We start from the raw sequence: 19,414 nt of genomic DNA, 5'->3' as shown, positions 1-19,414 counted from the left end.
ACACACACGAAGAATTATGAATTACAAATTTTCCTGAATAAACTCAATTGAATTACGAAAATTAAAATATATTAAATAACGATAAATATATTTTTTTAAATATTTGAATCCTTTGGAAAATATTTACACGATTTTGAAATGAGTGGTAAATTACAAGTTTCTGCTAGTTCACATGAAATTACAGTTTCTAGTTCATCAAAGACCAGTGCTATTTCTAATCCTAAAGTTAACAATAAATGCTTTGAATTATTCTTAAGTTGCTTTAGAATTAATTCCAAAAAGGAGTCCTTGGAAGACATTGTAAATAGTAATGCCAAAGAATATGATTATATTGTTGAGAAACTTATAGTAAAACGCGTACCTTTCATTTTCTTTTCTTTGTCAGAGAACTCTTTAAAGAACAAAATTAATCCTGAGAGTAAAAGTAATTCTATTAAAGATGTCCTGCAATTGCAAACAAGATCAAATAGTACACATTCAGCTGTGTCAGAAACCCAATCGTTATTATATTATTCTAATAGATTTGATCCAAATATGATATCCTTACAAACTTCTAATAAATGTTTATACTTTGATAAAAATACATTTACGTTGAATGGAAGAAATAAAAAACACACATTATCCAATGATTACCATACTAGAATAACTGAATTTATGAATACTATGAATAGTTTACATCCAGATTTGAAAGAACATGAAAGACCACCAAAAGATTGTTGTCCTTTAAATATGCCAAAAAACAAAAACGTTATATCTGCAAAAATGTCTCTTAAAGGATTAAGAAATAACATACCTCAGGAGCAAGAGATATTTAAATCACAATCTTTTGTTCAAGAAGCATTTCTAAAGAAAAAAGGTTTGTAGTTTCTTTTAATAACTTTGAAAAACTTAATAAATTTATTTATTTTATTTAAATTTTGTATTCTTTCAGAATTTAGGAATGTAGAAGAAATTAAATCAAAAAATGATCAAAAAATTTATAGTTTGAATCAAATGAAATATATGAATTTGGATAATCTTCAAGCTAATTCTTCTAAAATTAAAAGGTCTAGTATTCAATCTGTTCATAAAGTTTCTTGTAACTCAGCAAATTTTGTGCAACCAATTATTGATATGAATCAAATGAATATAGAAAACAAATCAAATAATAGACGATTGCAACATAATCACCAATCTTCGATAAATCAATCCAAAACATTATCTGAGAACATTGTAAACACTGGTCCTTCAAGTACAGTATTAAGGTGGAATATCATTATAAAGCATTGTAAGTCAAAAACATATTCTTCCAAAAAAATGAGTAAATATTTCAATATAAGCTAGCAGACTCAAATATGTATATAATAAAATCAAAATTAATTTTTTGGTATAATCAAACGATAAATTCAGCAAAATTTTTAACTTTTTATTTATATTACATAATGCAAATTAATGTTTTCTTTAAAACAATATCAAAAATATAATAAATTAAAATCTGATAAAATAAATATTTTCTAATAAATATCTTTAAAAACTATACATTGTTTTTAAGTTTTATATGAATTTAATGCTTTCTTTTTAGTTTTAATAACTTTCATATTTAAGTTGCATGATTCATTTTAAATTACATTGCTACAATTACAAAACTATGTTATTAATTACCATATATGTAAGTTTAAAGCAATTTTCAATGCTGCCATAAAGTATGTATTAATCAATATGCAGTGCATGTGCATGCGCGCGCGTGTTCGTGTGTGTATAAAAAACACATAAATAGTTACTCCAAATATGCTTAATTTTTCAAAATAGTAGGATATTTAATCCAAATTTTTAAATTTATAAATTGATACAAACTTCATAAATAAATAAATTTATAGAATAATTAAAGATTTGGAAAGTAAAATAAGATAAATATGAAAGTTCATAATTGTTTATTGTAATATTAATATTTATTATGTATACATTATTTATTGTAACATCATAGTTTTATTGGTAAATATAAATATTTTTCATACTTTTTAATATTTTAATTTTAATATTTTGTTTAATAATAGCAATACTTTGTAGAGATTCAGTTAATAATTGAAATTGCAATTATATAAAATATGTTTTTTCAAAATAGAACATAATTATACATAGATAATAAAAAAACAATAAATATATTTTCAACTCCATTAAAATAAATCATTTTTCTAATTTGAAAAATATAAATAAAACTTAACCAAATGCTTCTTATCTTTGTACAGTTCTTGTGAATTGTATCTGATTATATGTTATATTTATTTCCCAAAGTGATTTTAAATATATGTGTTATCAAAGAAGAAATTTCCTCTCTGATATTATCTCTACCTCGTTCACGATCATATAAACAGATCTCGGTACTCCCTAGGGAAATCCGTTCGAAAATTGAATCGTGACTGTCTGTCTCTGTCTGAGACATTCATAGCATGTCACGCATGGGCAGAACGAGAATCTTCCATGTTGATTTTTCGCAACTAATCAGGACTCAATTTTCGGATAGTTTTCTTGCTTCGATTTATGAGCGTAGAGACCTACTTGTATGATCATGCATTAAACGCATTAAACTCTACGATAGCATCATCTGCTTATATAAAAAGGTTATGTTGTTAGAATAAACAACTTCACCTGATGTAACCTGATTGTAGCCGGCTAACATAGATACATAGTTATAAAATAGCTAAAAGACAATAACTCGTTCCTAATTTTGTTTGGTGTTGATAAAGGTAGACAAAATGGTAAGTGAAAAAAAGATAAACTTTTCCTCCGGGTACCCAATTTTTTCAAAAATTGATCCCTGAAGGGGACCAAACATTATTGACTTTTTTGCAATCATATATTTTTCGACGTGTAGAATTCGAAGATACAAGTTTTATGGCGAAGAGTCTACCGGTTCAAAAGTTATGACAATGTAAAACTGAGTAGTTTTTAAATATTTTACACGTTACATTAATACCATATTGCTTTTATCCATCATCTGATTGGTCCCCACAGATGAACTGAACTTCGCCGAAAAGTTTGTATACTAGCATAACCGGCCGCCTTACGGTGGCCGGAGAGTAAAGGATATTTCAAAGTGATCCCTAACTTAACCCAATATTCACGATTCAATATTCAAGATTCCTAAAGTTAAAACTGGCATCATTAAACTCTATTCGATAAGTACTTTCAGTAAATATAGGGCTCGACCAAAAAAATTGGATACCCAGTGAAAAATAATAAATATATATATCTTTTAAGTGTTTGAAAATAGTGGTAGCATAACCTTATCACATTATGGTAAATATTAAACAAAAAGAAATCGTATATATTTATAGGAAAATATGATTTTTTAAAGTTGCATATTTTTTTAAGTCGGATATTTTCGTTAAAACTGAGTATTCGCCTTGTACATATTTAATTGTAAAAATTAAAACAATTTTTTTCAGACGATTGGTAAAAATAATAAGATGCTGCAGCATATCAATTACAGAGTCAGAATTATTTTGCAAGACTCAAGGACATTCATAGGCACATTTAAAGCCTTTGATAAACATATGAACCTTATACTTGGTGATTGTGAAGAGTTTCGTAAGATTAAACCAAAAAATACAAAGCAACCTGAGAGAGAAGATAAACGAGTATTGGGCTTTGTACTCTTAAGAGGAGAAAACATTGTTTCTCTGACTGTAGAAGGTCCTCCACCCCCAGAAGAAGGACTACCCAGAGTACCAATTCCTGGGGCAGCACCTGGACCTGGAATGGGTCGTGCTGCGGGACGTGGCATGCCTGCTAATGTTGCTGGAGTACCTGCTGGTTTACAAGGTCCTGTTAGAGGTGTCGGAGGTCCTTCGCAACAAATAATGACACCAGGAGGTAGAGGTCAAGTTTCTGCTCCACCGCAGATGCATCCAGGTGGTCCTCCACGTATGCCAGTTGGAGGTCCTCCACCTGGAATGATGGGTCCACCACCAGGCATGATGGGTGGGTAATATTTTACAGATTTTAGTTGTTTTCTTTTAAACTGTCAGTAGAGATTCACAACAACTTCATGAAATCTAGGAATTGATTTGATTTTAAATTATTAGTGTTAAAGTTTGAAATTTGGTTGCTTGGTTATAGGGATGCCACCAGGAATGCCACCCATGGGACGTGGAGGTCCACCAATGGGACCACCTGGAATGAGAGGTCCACCTCCAGGTATGATGCGTGGTGGACCACCCCCTCGTCCATATTAGTACTTTTTAACATAATACAATATTGTAACTGGTGATAATAAAGGTCTCTTTTATAATGTTAATATCTTTTCCATTCATGTAACTTTGATTACCAGTTATAAAGAACTTATGTAAGATAAAGATAAGTATTTTATATAAATCTGAATACATACTTTTCAGATATTTTAATAGAAAAAAAGAACGACGTTTAGTAAAAAATGCGTAATTGTAAAATTAAAGTATATGTACTCAAAAATCAATTGGAAAAGAAAAAGAAAAAATTGTATAAGAAATATTAAAATAGTGATACAAACATACATGTAACAGACAATAAAATGAGAGACGAATATTGTATGGTTTTTTAATTAATAGTTTAATTTTTATGAAATAACAAATCACGGATAATAAAGGCATGAAAAGTTAATTCTCTATATAAATTTTTATTACACACTTCAACCATTCCATCAAAGAGCCAGTTAATAATAAATTAGAAATACTATCTAAATATTAAAATTTCCCAATTAAAAACAGATTATTAACTGAATTAAAACTTATAAAAATTCTTTATTTTTTTGCACAGATTTAATACTTTCAATACCAATATTAGTCTTGGAATAGCCGAGTTCTAAAGTTACATATATGTATATCTACAACAACATTAAATGAATATTTTTATTTTTTGAAAGACAAGATACAGTTCTGTGCCTTGTCTGTACTTATATGTATATAAATTGTTCATCATTTAGAACTGTATCATCATATTTCCTTTTTTGAATGAAATGAAAGCTTTTCTTATTTTTAACAAAGTCTATATACATGTTTATCAATATTTTAAATTTCTATTTCTATGTATTAGATTAACTTAAAGTCCTAAAATCAGAATCAATAGAACCGTTTTGGAATTCATAAGAAACAACTACGATTTATATGTATATATATGCATATAAAGTTTGATTATCATTCTATGTACTTGGCTCTTGAAAGATTCTGTTTATATCTTACATATACATTATTTTAATGATACAAAGCGTGAGCAAGTGTCAGAATTATAAATTTCTCTATTTAACATATATATATATAATTGCGATGCGTATTCGATTTGGCTGCAACAATAAAAAATATGCAATATCAGTTTCCATGGTCACACAGAAGATTTTACGTTAAATAAGATACTACTAACATCTTCTAAGAATCCGAATACCTTGGGCAGCTTCGGTAAGAAATTAATTAATAATTACATTAATAATTGTAAAATTAGGCTTTACGTAAATAGTACCTTAAAATGCGAGACAGGTGCAATACTAAGTATGAATGAAATTTTCTATAGATAGATTTTTCTCTTTCAAAATATACAATTTATGTTATGTTAAATGGTGTTAAAAGACTTGTTTCTGAAATCATATCGTTTTTCATTTTCGTGATTTTTAATATGGAATGGCATAACATGATCTAATGAATGTATTTTTTATTTATACAGAACTTAGATTTAACAGTACGGATATGAAAAGTTGCATTGTTTGATATATTTAATATAATCTGTTATTTTGTGTACAAAATTTGTTACGACACAAAAAGTATTATTTTTAGATCCAATAAAGTACGATTATCATTAGTAGGTTTCTTTCCTATTAAATGTTTAATTGCCAGTGACTTACAAATTTGGCACATACCAAATGTAAATTAATTATATTGTATTATAGGTATCTGAAGAATTGTACTGTTCTTCATGTGTCATACAAACATTAATTGTATAAATTAACTCTCCGACAAAAGGCTTATTTCTTTAAAAAGATTAAAATTTCGTTAAATATTAAATGCACAGGAACACACACACACACACACACACACACACACACACACACACACACACACACACACACACACACACACACACACACACACACACACACACACACACACACACACACACACACATATTCCTATTTTTCATATTTATTTAGTACTCTTTCTTGTTAAAATCTTTTTACTTTAATAATGCACATTAGAAACATTTTTTTGTAAATTACATAATCCTAAATTTTAATATAATTTTATATCAAGTATTAAATATTTTTAAAATAGTTGCAATTCTACTTATATGTTTTATCATCATGTTTATTTAAAGACAATGTGCATTAAATAAGTATGGAAAATTATGAAATACTATTCATGAGATCAGATACAAAAACTTGGGTTTTAGAAAATGATTTAAGCAATGTAATAAATCATTTAAATCATAAAAAAAAATATATAAACGACACTTCGTAATGTTGTACAAAAGTAAAATTAATACTAAAACATGAAAGCCATCAAATAGGATTTCATCAATTTACCTTATGTATTTATATTGTAGTTTGAATTTGAAAATATTTGTTTACTTTTTGAATGTTTCAGAGGATCCATATATAATTCGTTAAATAAAAATTTGCATTTGCATATATATTTTTACTTTCCTTAAATAGAAAAATATGAATTAATCGTAGCAGAAACGATAAAAAATATGAAATACGCTTCATAAAATAAGTTTAAAAAATTAAAAGTTTTATAGTACAAAATAAAATAATCTTCTTCTTTTCATTTTTAAGTCACCAATAGCAAAATATTTTAATTTGTTATGCATGCGCTTAATTTTATTCATTTATGTCATGAAAAGTTTGTAAATAGTGTTTAATTCGACTCAAGAAGCGTATATTTTTGGGTATATTTCAATCTGCAAAATATTTTGCACATAAAACATATTATTAATTTACAATGAACAATTTACAAAAATTTTTAAAGTAATTATAAAGTTAGTTGTCGGTATTACATGCGCTTTTTAACACAACAATTTCGTAGTACATTTCGATAGTTTCAAACTGACCTGTGTTTCTCATCTTTAACAGTAGTAATTACACCATCGGTTTTTACAACTAGCTCTTTATCCTGTACATGTAAATCACTGTTACTTGGTTCCTTTGAAAGAAGAGCATTAGTATTTTGTATCACAGTCTTAGATTCAGAGGTAAGAACATGAGATGATTCAAGAAGATGAGAGAGTGCTTTATTTTTTTCCAAAACATCCTGCCGAAGATTGAACATAATAGTATTACCAGACTGAAAAAAATTTTTTTTAATTTATACTTTTATCATTTTGCAAAAGTATCATACTACTTATAGAAAGTATAGACATGTTGATGATACAATTGGTTATGCATTCTGTGCAAGTATAAAATAAAACTTTTTATTTTAGATTTTATTTTCGAAAAATTATTAAATATTACATGAGAGATCGATTTCTAACTACATTAATGATTTATTAAATTCTTCAAGAAAAAAATTATTATAAATGGTTTATTACCAGATGCAATTTGTAAATACTAAATAATAAATCTATGAACTCTGGTCAACGACTTTTTTGTCTTTAATATTTGAAAATGTTAAATAATTTTTTAATGTCACTTGTGAGTACGATTTTTAATGTCATAATTATAATCATGCATTATAATTTTAATTATAATATGTAAGATCCAAGGAAAATGTTTTGTCAAGTATATATAAACTTGATTATTGCTCAAAAATCGATATTTTTAAACATTTACTAAAACGAAAACTATACTATACATTATATTTTCAATTTATTTATTTTTTTTTTTTTTTTTATAGAAAATCATTCCATATTTGTTCGTGTCGTCTTTATGGTAACATTTTATGCATCAATCATAGGATAGATGTATAATTAATAAATTGTCATTTGTTCCAGAAAATGTGTAAACATTAATGAAAGTAAGTAAATATACAGTGGAACTTCGTTTATATGAACGAAATTTTAATAGTGCTTGGTTATCTGAACTTTAGCTGAGTTCCTATTGTCTGAAGTACCACCGAGCGTCAATACATTTGTATGATTGTCTAACAATAAGATGTACATAAACAGAAGGGGCGCGCGTTATGTGACACACTCTCATTCTTCGCAATCGATACAAGTTTGCAACATTATTATATATTTAAGAGCAATTATTTTGAATTCTTATTAATTAAACGAAAAACAACAATAGATAATGTTTTGCCCTTGGACAAATTCATGTAAACGGAGTTCTAGTGTACATATTATACTTATAGAGTTGTAAATAATAAAAATATGTAATTATTACCTTTACATTAGGTGTTATAGATTCTGTATGAGATGAGTTTGTTGTGGATAGCATAGTTAGACCTTGATCTCCATTATTCAATGTAACATGGCGCTGAACCATATTAATAGGAGCATTGTGTTGACTCGTAACACACAAACTTTTCCCACCCATTATTACTTTCCCTAATACTTCCTATAATATATAAGATTATATTGTCTTTACATTTAGAATGAAATGTATGATAGTTATTACTCTACAGATAAAATATTACTATACCTTGCCTGCTTGAGAGAGAGTAACACCTTTGGTTTGACCCTTTTGTATAACAATCACGTTTGTTTTAGATCCTAATTTTGTATCAGGATGGTGAGATATATTTACAGTTTTATTAGAATTTAGTGTAACACCCTAGAACATTACAATGTTATATATTTTTGTATTCAATTTTTAAGTCTAATTTACATTATATCTTTGTATTTAATTTTAATATCTTTATAATCCATTTCATTGTATAGGGTGTTTGAGAAGGACTTGTCATATGTGTCATCACAACAGTGATATTCTATACTTATGAATCGGCGAAGATCTGTATAAAAGAATTGCCGCAAAATTGACTTTGATCAGAAAATTTAAAGTCAAATTTTCAAACGAGTGTAATCATTTTTCTTTTTCTTTTTTGCTCTTTTCGCCAATGAACGCGAGGTTGAGTGAACTGCTTTCCGATGTTCAGTAGTATGACGTAATGCTATTTTTTGATGATCTAATCATACGAAATCGCATCGATCTGGAATCTCTCGTGCACGTAGTGATCTTTCATTATTTTTCACTGAATTACGCTATATTTCGTAAATGTTTCTCTTATAATGCGCCACTTTTTCCTCTTCACTCTTAGGTAATAAAAACAGACTGACGCCTCACTAATTTTGAAATCGCAGAGCGTGGACTCGTATTTCGTACAAATATTGGGAAGAGAAGAGAAAGAAAGAAAGAAGACGCAAACTCGTTGCTACAGGGGTATCTATGTGTGAAAGCAATCTGTTAAAGATAACGACTAGCTATTTATGTCGTGTATCCTCCAAATATAAAGAAAGAAAGAAAAAAAGAAAGAAAGGTATGAGATAAATAATAGTGTATCCGGAATATCTACTGGCCTACATGCAATAATAGTTGTTATATAAAATAATATATAGGAAGATTATAAATAAAGTGAGTTCGAAAACTAACGAAACTTCAGTATTTCCAATTTGTTCCTTTGGGACTTTCTATCATTACAATGAGTAGAATTAGCCTTGAATTTCTCGGTAAACGTCAATTTTGTGGCAATTTTTCTGTATAGATCTCCATCGATCCAGAGGTGTAAGTACAGAGAAGTAGTACAACGCTGTGGTGATCGCGAAAAATCATTTTCGAACACCCTGTAACATTTATCTTTAAAATCATACCACCTTGGCAGTGGTTTGATTGTTGAGCGTTGAAGATAATTTTTTACAAGTTAACGTTGTTATTTGCTTAGCCTGAGGTGGCCCTGGTCCATTAGATACTGTTGTAACAGGACAAACAGCCATCAGTCGATGTGAATTACCTAATGATGATCGTGAAAAAATGAATTAAATTATTGTAATTTCTGAATTCGACCATGATTAATTTTGATAATACTTGCTGGAGGTAATAGTTTTAGGTATTGGAGGTTTTATGTTAGAATGTATTACTGGCACAATGCACTTTGTGCTGCTTGTAACTGAATTCGAATTTTCTGAACTTGATGGTTTTTGTAAAGTATGAGATACGGATACTTTTGGACCTGAAGTAGTATCAAAAATTAATCCAATTAGGCTCAATTAAACAATGTATTATGTATTCTCAGATAAATGTATCCATACTTAAACTATCTTGTGTAGATATATCTTGAACATCAGGCTGAAATTTATTTCCTGTTGTACATGACACATTACCGGACACCAAAATTGCAGATCCGATTTTTGTATTAAGCTTATTTTGCGTTGTAATTACTCTTCCTTTAGTTTTTGTAATATTTGTACCTACTGGGATTACTGTATTCACAAAATTACCAGGTGGAATTACTGAATGGTTACTGGCACTTTCTTGTACTACTGATTCCTTAGATTCTGAATTTGACATAATGAATTAAAAAAAAATTGTATATCACTTAACCATACCATCAATACACTATAATTAAGAACAATCACCTGTAATATTTTCTCCACAATTAATATTTAATGGTATTATAGTGACATTTTGATGCTGTAACGAATTTGTAGATATTCGTGACAAATGAATAGTATTTTCTAGCGATCCTTTATCAGCAGTACCATGATTAAAAGTTCCTATTGAACTTGAAGATACTACCAAAACCTGCATTGTATATACAATTATTAAATAGCTTAAGAAAGTTATTTTCAATTGTATTATTTTATTTTCTCTCTGTTTTTTTCTTTTTTCTTTTTTTGATTACCTTGTTTGGAGGTGCTGGTGAGAGAGGAGAAGAGGGTTTACGTTTCTCAGGTATAATATATTTTTCACTGCTATCAGAGGTATTGCTGTGATTATTAACTTCTTTATTCCTATCTGATTCAGTGACCTGTAATATATTATGTGTAATAATTAAAACAGAATTTGAATATTTTCACGATATAGATAATCATATAATTTAAATTACCTCAGTTAGAACATTTTCATCGCTTAATTTATCTTCACTAGATGCAAACTCATGATTGCTAAACGAGTTTTCTTGTACTTTTACCTTCACAGGAGATTCATTTGTAATATCTATGGAAACAAACCAAAAACAAGAAATGAAGTTTCTTTACATTTTGAAATGTTCAAAAATACTATTGATTAAATCTGCTTAACTTACAGTTCTATAGCCATACATTATTTTACATAGACTAAAACCACACATTTACCAAAATAGATAATATTTTTCCTTAAAACCTTTTGCATCCTCTGCTATCTCATGAACATGAAGATTCCTTTTGTTTGCTGCTACTGTTGCAAGGGACAAGCTATTTGCTAAAGTTGTAAATGCAGATCGAGCCTTTAATCTTGGTAAAAGTGGAATAGCACGTCGGCCTTCAATAGTCCAATCAGTACCAGTATTTGGACCACTTAACCTATATAATGACATCTTATGAAGATTCAATTGCAAAATGTCCAAACTGAGCATATTCTCAACAAAATAAGTTAAATTTGAATAACAATCTTTAAAACAAAAATTGATAAGGAAACATACATTAAGAGAATTAATATGAAATTGCAAAGTAAAATCTATTTTGGGTCATTAATAGCATTCTAAAACAAAATTTTTTAGAATAATATATTATAATGAAATGTTATTTAGAGAGGAAAATCATATAATGTATCTTTTTTTAATAAATACTTACTGCTCAGCTATTGTTGCTAATTTTTCATCATTAACAGCTCTTCGTACTTCAGCACGATGTCGTTCATTAGAAATATGTAAAACTTTAGCAAGTTCTTGTAGCAATTTATGTTTTTCACTAGTGAAAGGACCTTGAGCACGTAAGACAGACACCATATTTCCATAAGCTTCTAACTCTACATTACAAAGAAATCAACTTCAATGTATAAACATAATATATGAAGCTTAAAATAATTATATATACTTAATCAAATAATAGTATAAATATATATACACTTATACAATTACATTTTCTAATAATATAATTTTAAATAATTTTTTGATAATTTTGTTATTCTAATTATTAAGTAATCATTTAAAATACAAGAAATATATATTTAACAGTATCTGAATTGTTTTACCCATAATATTTAGTCATCAATGTAATAAAAATTTGTACAAATTTACATTACATTAGAGATACTTGCAATCAATATTTATGTTACTGATAATTATCACACAACCTTATCTGGGAAGATTTACTTAATTATTGATTTTTTTTAGTTTACAAGTTACATACGCTTAAATATACATAAAGATTTCTTTCTCTGACATAACAGAATACAATAAGTATAAATATAATACATTGCAATACGTTATTGGTTTTAGAAAACAAATTATCTTGTACATACAATATATACAAAAAAAAACTACAAATATACTACTAAAAATAAGAAAACAATTTATGGAAATAGAGTTATATTTAATAAAATGTAAATACATTTTCAGACAGTAGTAATAAATTTGAATACATTCATAAATAATAATGATAATCGTATATAGTTCATTGGATTTCTATTTAATACGTTTCAAACATACAAGTTACGGGTGTTATGATACTCAATGCTTATTTTAAAATTAAAATATGTGTTCAACGCATACAATGATAATATTACTGTAAAAAGCTAAATATTACCGAGGCAAGAAAATTATACGAAACATAACCTTACCCAAACATCGTAAACATTTTCTGCATTCATCGCGGGTCATGGTTTCGTGTCTCATCGGCCACATGATTGCATGATTCAATCATTATAATATACACCGTAAACTGTGATAGCTATTCATACACTTTTCCCACATTTTCGACGTTTCGTTGACAGTATGGTAAGTTGTAGATGAAGTTGCCGTATAATTACTTTTATTGTAACTAGCTTTTTTTGTGGTGTTGGTATCACGGCAGTAGTATTGATAGTACGTTGGTTAACTTGAATTCAGAGTACCTAATCTATATAATCTCTTAAAATTGCAGAATCAAGAAAAGATAGACATAAAAAATAATACAAAGACTTAAGCTCCATAATTTGAATGTGCATTTTGAAAAAAGAAGATTCGAATAATTTCATTTTATATTTTTAATTTATTTCAATATGTCCTTTTAAAATTTTTACTTTCATGCATACATATCTCAGATAATTTCTTCATGAAATGTATGTGTATATGTAGACACAGTAGTTAAAAAAAGTCTGCGTACAACTCTCTGTACCGCAACTCTAAGACGGATGTGAAAAATGTTTAAAAAGTAAAAAAATGGCGTTGTACTTATGAAGAAATATAGATTACATAATTAATCCTATGCCTATCTTAGATTACAACACGTAAATTATTATACAGAAAGTTGCAATTTAATATGATATCATGACAGAAATTCGTATCAAATAAATCTGTGCACGAAGGTTCCCTTACATGATAATATATGCTTAACGCAATAACAACGATTAAATTATTAATGCTTTATTGAATAACCTCTGTCTTCTCAACATCCGGCAAACGGTTACCCATAGAATTTATTAGTTTTTTAGCATCTTCTATTGATATTTTATTGCACTATTCTTACAATATTCTTTAAATGTTGTATACATATTGTGTTTGCTTATGCCTTTATTAGTACTTTCTACAAGTACGGAGTACAATCTCGCATTTTACCTTTGCAGTTCGTAGAACAAAGGACAACGAATAAAGAATAATGAAGTAGAAGTTGCGACAATTGAGAGAGAAGACGCGAAAGGTCTTTGTTCATCATGCAAAAATTTCCTACTTTTATCAACAAGATAATTAAAAAATCTATCACATTTAGATTTTTCTGTCTTTTTTTCTTTTCTTTTTTTGACATTGCTCTCGGAGAGATATTCAATGGCGCACGTCTCTAAAGAGCATATTGACGTAGACAATGCTGCTAATTTATTGTCAATTTATAATTGTATTTTGTAATTTTGTAATTTTGACAGAAGAATATGAATTAAAAATGACACACTTGTTTAGATTAGGATCATGAGTAGATCTACTATTTAAATTATTGTTAGTTGGTAGTTCCTCCGATTGTCGCTAGAGACATCATTGTTAGACAGGCATGTACGTGTGTGCATTAATGATGTGTGTGCATAATGAACAGAATCTCAAAGTGGTTGCATTTGTAGTGGACTTCAGAGCTACTCTATACCAACTTTAAGCCAAAGAAGCACACCGCACCAACTTTAAGTTAAGAAAGCTCTCTATTTTATCAATCATATATTCATATATTCATATTCATATTTCATCATATATTCATATTTTGCTATTTATTATTTTATCATACCTCCATATCTTTTCTAATTTGATGCAATCTAATGGATACCAGAGAACTAACAGGAAATAATCACTAATCACCAGAGCATCGAAACGCCTTAAATATTATACCACATCCCTGGAGCTGTGATTAGGCGATCGTAGCGTCGCTCCTACTAAGTATTTTGATTTGTGTTTAACAGAAAAATGAAAGAAAAATGTAAAGTTTATGGTATAATAATCACTTTTTGATTAAACAATTTTGTAGGCATCTTTCGAATTGAATGATTTCAATCATTGACAGCGTAGGACGTCATGACATCGACCAGTAAAAGTACAAAAGAGGTTCTATTGTCTATCGTCGATGACATCGAGTTGATAGCGAAGTAAGATTTAAATTTGCTACAAATATTTAAAATAAACATGTTTCGATAAATTGTGTTTAATTTTGTTCTTTCATTGCCGTTTTTATTATCCTAGAGAAATGATAGAAAATACGATAGTTCAAAAACCATTGAAACTGTCAAACGAAGAACACTCTCAACTAACAGAATTGCTAATCGCTAAGGACAACGAATTGAAAGCAATTCTAAAACGAGCGGCTGAGCAAGCAAAAATTAACCTGAAAATGGAAGCTTTAAAAGCTGAAGTTGAGAGACAAGATCAAGATATTCAACAATTGCAGCGACAATTGAAAGAGGCAGAACAAATTTTAGCCACTGCAATTTATCAAGCTAAACAAAAATTACAATCCATTGCCCGCGCTAATAAGAGACCTGTACCATCTGAAGAATTAATTAAATACGCACATAGAATAAGTGCATCAAATGCTATATGTGCTCCACTTACCTGGCAACAAGGGGACCCTAGAAGGCCTTATCCTACTGGTATGTTATTTATTTGTTGCATTCCTATCATTTCTTTGTAAGTCATGAAAATTATATGTATTGTTACAGATATTGAAATGAGATTAGGATATCTTGGAAGGTTAAGTGATCTTCCTTTAAATGGACAGATGCCAGGTACTCATCCTGGAATATCATCAGATCTGCATAGACCTGGACATCCAGTAGGTGGTACGTTTGTAGGAATTTATTTTGTGTATATATTTGCATATATATATGTATACTGGTACACTTAAACTTATTTCATTCTGAATGGAATAATGATTATTTCAGAACCACCCATGTCACAAGCTAATCAATTTGCATGGCATTCGTCGGGTGAAATTCACATGTCTGTGAGTGGGCAAGGAAGCGTTGCCATGAATACACATAAGCAGGAAACAGAAGATGTTGAAGTTATGTCCACAGACTCTTCAAGTAGCTCATCTAGTGATTCTCAGTGAATATTGATTTTTTGTAGAGTTTGAGTAAATTTCGCTTAACTGTTTTATGGATTCAGTATGATTTTAAGCAAATCGTATGTATATGAACGTTCAAATAAGTATTTTACAACGAGATACTAGATTTATTAGGGATTAATAGAGATTCTTCATTATTAATTTGATACATTTATTAATCCCTGATAAAATGTAGCAATGAGGATATGACAATATAAATTACCATTATACCTTTTATACATGCATTACATAGATTCAAGTAAAACACCTGGTAAAACACTGTGTAAGGATTGATCTGTGTAATACATCTCTGGATGTGTCTGAAATAACAAATGACGATGACTTTTTCCATTCTTACTAGAGATACCTCATCAATTTCTTCTGCTTACCAGTTGGACTTCATCTTTGAAATTCGCTTTTTGAAATAAAATATTTTGATTGACGAATACAAGACCCAACAGCTCACAATCTGCTCGAATTTTATCTATATCTTTATATAGTAAAAGTTGTTGCAATTTAAGTCCTGGAAACGTGAAAACTTTATTGTTGTATCCTGAACTCATGATTTTCAATGCCATCCTGTAACATTTTACAATCGCACGTTAATGGAAATTTTGCATGTCGAAATTTGGACGTATATACGTACCTTCTTAATTTTTGTATGCCCGTCATAGCTGCGCAAATAAGTAACGGAGGAAGTTGTGGAATTAAAGAGCAGACGCGCACATAATTTTTTAAATACCAAGCAAATGATATTTTTATGGATAATTGTACATTTGGAGATTTTCTACGGAAAATTATAAATAATCATTATTCGGTCATGAAATACGTATTTGTATTCGAACATATGAGTTATGAGCATATATCTTTTATTCTGTTTTGTTCGTACCGTAAATCGGGTGGAAGTTGTAATCCTCTCATCAAAGCTTCCGTGTTACCCATGTGTAAAAGAATGTATAATGCTTCCATTTGTGGACGATCATCGTTTAACATTAATTTTTTCATATCGCTATCAAGTTCCAGAGAATTTTTTTTATCTTCAAACTCGTCGTATAAGTTTAACAAACGCATTATACATTCGGCGAGGTGTTGCTCATTGATTTTTGCATTAAATTCGGAGATACTTCGCTCGCATAATCTGCAATTGTTCCTCCGCATCCATTCTACTACTGTTAACACTGTACAATCTCCAAATCTACATTGAAAAATACGATATATCGTACCTCTGCTCAGAATAAACCAAAAATCGAACTATGGATTCCAACAACCGAATGTTCGTTGGGACATCTATCCTTTGAATCGCAGCGTCTTGCCTGACGGATCTGATACGATCAAAGATAAAATCATATACTACTATCCAATCAACATCGTTTCGCGTAGCTATCCTGAAATGAATTTACATACGTATGTATGTATACATTGATGTCTATAAATTTATTTATCTTGATTTCAATCGTATGAGTAAGTACTTGGTAAATAAATATCGAATCGTTGATAATAAGACTGGTGCTGGACGTAATTGTTTCATATCTGTCATGTTTAATCCTGCTGCTGGACGGCTAAAGCATTTTATCGTTTTTGTTGGATCTGCCTTCGGCAATCTTGCTCCCTTTGTAGTTTCATTGATCTCAAACTTGTGTAGTAAACCCTCCTTTTCCCTGCTATAAATATGTTGTATGTAAGTATGTGAGTATGTTGTATTACAAATTATTAAAGACTCATTCTTAGCATAATTTAAATTTGTATTCACATTTGTATACGATGAAAATAAAATAATTATGTACAATTCTTTATAATTAATTAAGTCTTTTCTTTCAAGCATTCAAAATGAAATGAAATGAAATGAAATGAAATGAAATGAAATGATAACCTTTATTTGTGATAGAATGAAAAATTATGTAGTATCAAAAATTGTTCAATCAAATACAATTTACATCTATTTAATGCAAAAATTTTTATCAACAATAGAAAAATAAACGAATGCAAGAGAGATCAAGTCATTGTTAAACTACCACAAAATGATATTGACGTATAAATTATAAACAACAATTTACAAGAAAATTTTCGTCAAGATTTGTTTTAATTTCGCAATCGTGTATGATCGAATACATGATCGAATATAATTGGCGCACGTATAACTTACATCCAACGTTCTTTGTCTGGACACATTAACAAACACGTTCCTTGTATAAATTCGGTCATTTTAAAGAAAATCCCTTAGAAATGAATGCTTATCGTGACTATCGCGTTTCGCATATGTATGCATGTACGTAAAAAGGTTATGTCAGTTATCCCTTGATCAATTCCGCTAAAACATTTACTATGTTTTTTGACGAGCGGCACAACAACGCGATTAATACGCTTGTAGCGTAAAATTCGTAAAAACGAGTTGCGTTATCGTAGACGTTGATTAACGTACTTTAAAAATAATATCCTACATGGTATACACATATATTTATGTATGCATCGGTTATCAAACAGTTATATATGTAATACAATTTTTCTTATAGTACAAATTAAAAGTAGAATTGAAATAATCGCATGATAGTTGTTCTTTTATAGATTTATTTCCTTATTCTGAAATAAGAAAGTCTCGTATACATATGCGCATCTTAAATGATGGAATCTAAAATGAGAACGTATTAAGAATGATCGAGGAAAACGTCCTTGTGGATTACGCACGATACACCTGCTATTGCGTAGTCACTTTATCGACATCACCGTTATTACACGAAGGTTAACGTTCTTGCGTAAACTTTCTCTTCTCTTTCTTCTTCTTCTTTGTCTTCATTGTAAATATTAATAAAACTAAAACAAAATTAAATATACTCCGGGATATAATTAATCCAGGATCTACGGTATAGATCGACTAAACTGATCTATGCCGGTGATAATCAACGACGACATTACGCGGTAAATGCATGTATTCGATATCGTCGAATTTTCTTGAAATTTCCGTGTGGGACGATAAGAGAAAACGACCACGTCAAAATCACGTTTTATCTTCAACATAATTTTGTAGTCACTTGGTCTCATTTCCTGATCGAGGCAACAAATTCCTTTCGAGAGCCTTTACGATGCTTCCAACGAAATCATTATATACATATGTATATACTTTATTCATTACATGTTTGTAATGTTCGACCTTCTTTCGAGCTCATTTTTCGAGAAATATAATAATTGCGTCAATAAAAATGCTCAAATGTTTTACATTTTGATTATGAGTACTTGATATTTCAATTGCTTGCTGCTTTTGTCCAAACGAAAACGTTTAAACGTTCGTAGAAAAAATCATCTTGCGTCGATCCAATCATAGAATTATCCATTAATATTTCCTTTATACGATTATTAATGTTGCCGTTCCATAAGCATATCGATTGTATCTTTAGTTGTATTATATATCTATTTATATGTATCCATACTTGGAATTGGACATTACGTGAGAAATTTTTCATAAAAATTATAACTATCATTGTCATTCAAGTCGATTGTCATCGTCACATGATTTACTAAATCATTGCTATTTCTATTTATATGCGATAAAGGTTGAGAAGGGATAAACGATTTTATACATTTATGCATATGTATATGTATGTCACGTGTAATTTTGATGGGAAAACCGTGACGCATGTCCGCGTTCGATCGCCAGATTCTTCGAAAAAATTCATACTCGACTGTAAAGTTTCGTTATGTAGGTGTGTTAAAAACGAACGATGATTAAATCGTTCAACGATTGATACTTCAGGTTATACGTTGCAGTCTTTCAAGTAAAATGTCACTCGTT

General features: G+C 29.3%; 5 protein-coding genes and 1 long non-coding RNA gene across 17 annotated transcripts; 4 read left to right on the top strand and 2 right to left on the bottom strand.

Moving 5' to 3' along the window:
• Nucleotides 1–4: 4 nt before the first annotated feature.
• LOC100650071 lies at nucleotides 5–1,554 on the top strand. The gene is made up of 2 exons (XM_003394771.4): nucleotides 5–856; nucleotides 932–1,554. Exons 1-2 carry the CDS (start codon nucleotides 139–141, stop codon nucleotides 1,321–1,323), a joined length of 1,110 nt encoding a protein of 369 aa, XP_003394819.1. The 5' UTR covers nucleotides 5–138; the 3' UTR covers nucleotides 1,324–1,554.
• An 856-nt stretch (nucleotides 1,555–2,410) lies between these two features.
• On the top strand, nucleotides 2,411–4,276 carry LOC100644325 (small nuclear ribonucleoprotein-associated protein B). 2 transcript variants are annotated; one of them, XM_003394728.4, is made up of 3 exons: nucleotides 2,411–2,735; nucleotides 3,426–3,960; nucleotides 4,099–4,276. In XM_003394728.4, the coding sequence occupies exons 1-3, from the start codon at nucleotides 2,733–2,735 to the stop codon at nucleotides 4,212–4,214; spliced, it is 654 nt and encodes a 217-aa protein (XP_003394776.1). In that variant the 5' UTR covers nucleotides 2,411–2,732; the 3' UTR covers nucleotides 4,215–4,276. The 2 variants fall into 2 exon arrangements, with proteins under 2 accessions (XP_003394776.1, XP_003394777.1); XM_003394729.4 differs by lacking the exon at nucleotides 2,411–2,735 and adding an exon at nucleotides 2,833–3,276.
• A 457-nt stretch (nucleotides 4,277–4,733) lies between these two features.
• On the bottom strand, nucleotides 4,734–12,943 carry LOC100644206 (BRCA2-interacting transcriptional repressor EMSY). Of its 10 annotated transcripts, XR_007223863.1 has the most exons (15): nucleotides 12,695–12,934; nucleotides 11,707–11,881; nucleotides 11,258–11,436; nucleotides 10,983–11,092; nucleotides 10,779–10,904; nucleotides 10,513–10,678; nucleotides 10,186–10,431; nucleotides 9,966–10,106; nucleotides 9,751–9,887; nucleotides 8,582–8,713; nucleotides 8,324–8,497; nucleotides 7,054–7,286; nucleotides 6,527–6,646; nucleotides 5,374–5,403; nucleotides 4,734–5,296 (listed from the first exon to the last, which is right to left on the bottom strand). XR_007223863.1 is itself a non-coding variant. In XM_012307709.3 (13 exons), the coding sequence occupies exons 1-13, from the start codon at nucleotides 12,756–12,758 to the stop codon at nucleotides 5,203–5,205; spliced, it is 1,944 nt and encodes a 647-aa protein (XP_012163099.1). In that variant the 5' UTR covers nucleotides 12,759–12,943; the 3' UTR covers nucleotides 4,734–5,202. The 10 variants fall into 10 exon arrangements, 7 of the variants coding, with proteins under 7 accessions (XP_012163099.1, XP_020718355.1, XP_012163098.1 ...); XR_007223862.1 differs by having other exon boundaries at nucleotides 4,734–5,403; XR_007223864.1 differs by lacking the exon at nucleotides 5,374–5,403 and having other exon boundaries at nucleotides 5,234–5,296.
• On the top strand, nucleotides 8,884–9,399 carry LOC125384977. The gene is made up of 2 exons (XR_007223869.1): nucleotides 8,884–9,107; nucleotides 9,198–9,399. It is a non-coding gene; the product is annotated as an uncharacterized LOC125384977 (long non-coding RNA).
• Nucleotides 12,944–13,771: 828 nt separating the features above from the next.
• Nucleotides 13,772–15,867, top strand: LOC100644090 (mediator of RNA polymerase II transcription subunit 4). The gene is made up of 5 exons (XM_048405279.1): nucleotides 13,772–14,468; nucleotides 14,557–14,674; nucleotides 14,769–15,175; nucleotides 15,245–15,364; nucleotides 15,467–15,867. Exons 2-5 carry the CDS (start codon nucleotides 14,604–14,606, stop codon nucleotides 15,634–15,636), a joined length of 768 nt encoding a protein of 255 aa, XP_048261236.1. The 5' UTR covers nucleotides 13,772–14,468; nucleotides 14,557–14,603; the 3' UTR covers nucleotides 15,637–15,867.
• LOC100643970 (SAC3 domain-containing protein 1) lies at nucleotides 15,789–18,284 on the bottom strand. 2 transcript variants are annotated; one of them, XM_048405278.1, is made up of 7 exons: nucleotides 17,774–18,284; nucleotides 17,100–17,288; nucleotides 16,854–17,015; nucleotides 16,520–16,768; nucleotides 16,277–16,417; nucleotides 16,020–16,209; nucleotides 15,789–15,950 (listed from the first exon to the last, which is right to left on the bottom strand). In XM_048405278.1, the coding sequence occupies exons 1-7, from the start codon at nucleotides 17,830–17,832 to the stop codon at nucleotides 15,876–15,878; spliced, it is 1,065 nt and encodes a 354-aa protein (XP_048261235.1). In that variant the 5' UTR covers nucleotides 17,833–18,284; the 3' UTR covers nucleotides 15,789–15,875. The 2 variants fall into 2 exon arrangements, with proteins under 2 accessions (XP_048261235.1, XP_003394773.3); XM_003394725.4 differs by having other exon boundaries at nucleotides 17,100–17,291; nucleotides 17,774–18,282.
• Between the last annotated feature and the right edge of the window lie 1,130 nt (nucleotides 18,285–19,414).

Source organism: Bombus terrestris, chromosome 4, assembly GCF_910591885.1.
Source record: "Bombus terrestris chromosome 4, iyBomTerr1.2, whole genome shotgun sequence".
NCBI classification, from domain to species: domain Eukaryota; kingdom Metazoa; phylum Arthropoda; class Insecta; order Hymenoptera; family Apidae; genus Bombus; species Bombus terrestris.
The sequence above is the reverse complement of the archived record's forward strand: the minus strand, read 5'-3'. Positions and strand labels throughout refer to the sequence as shown.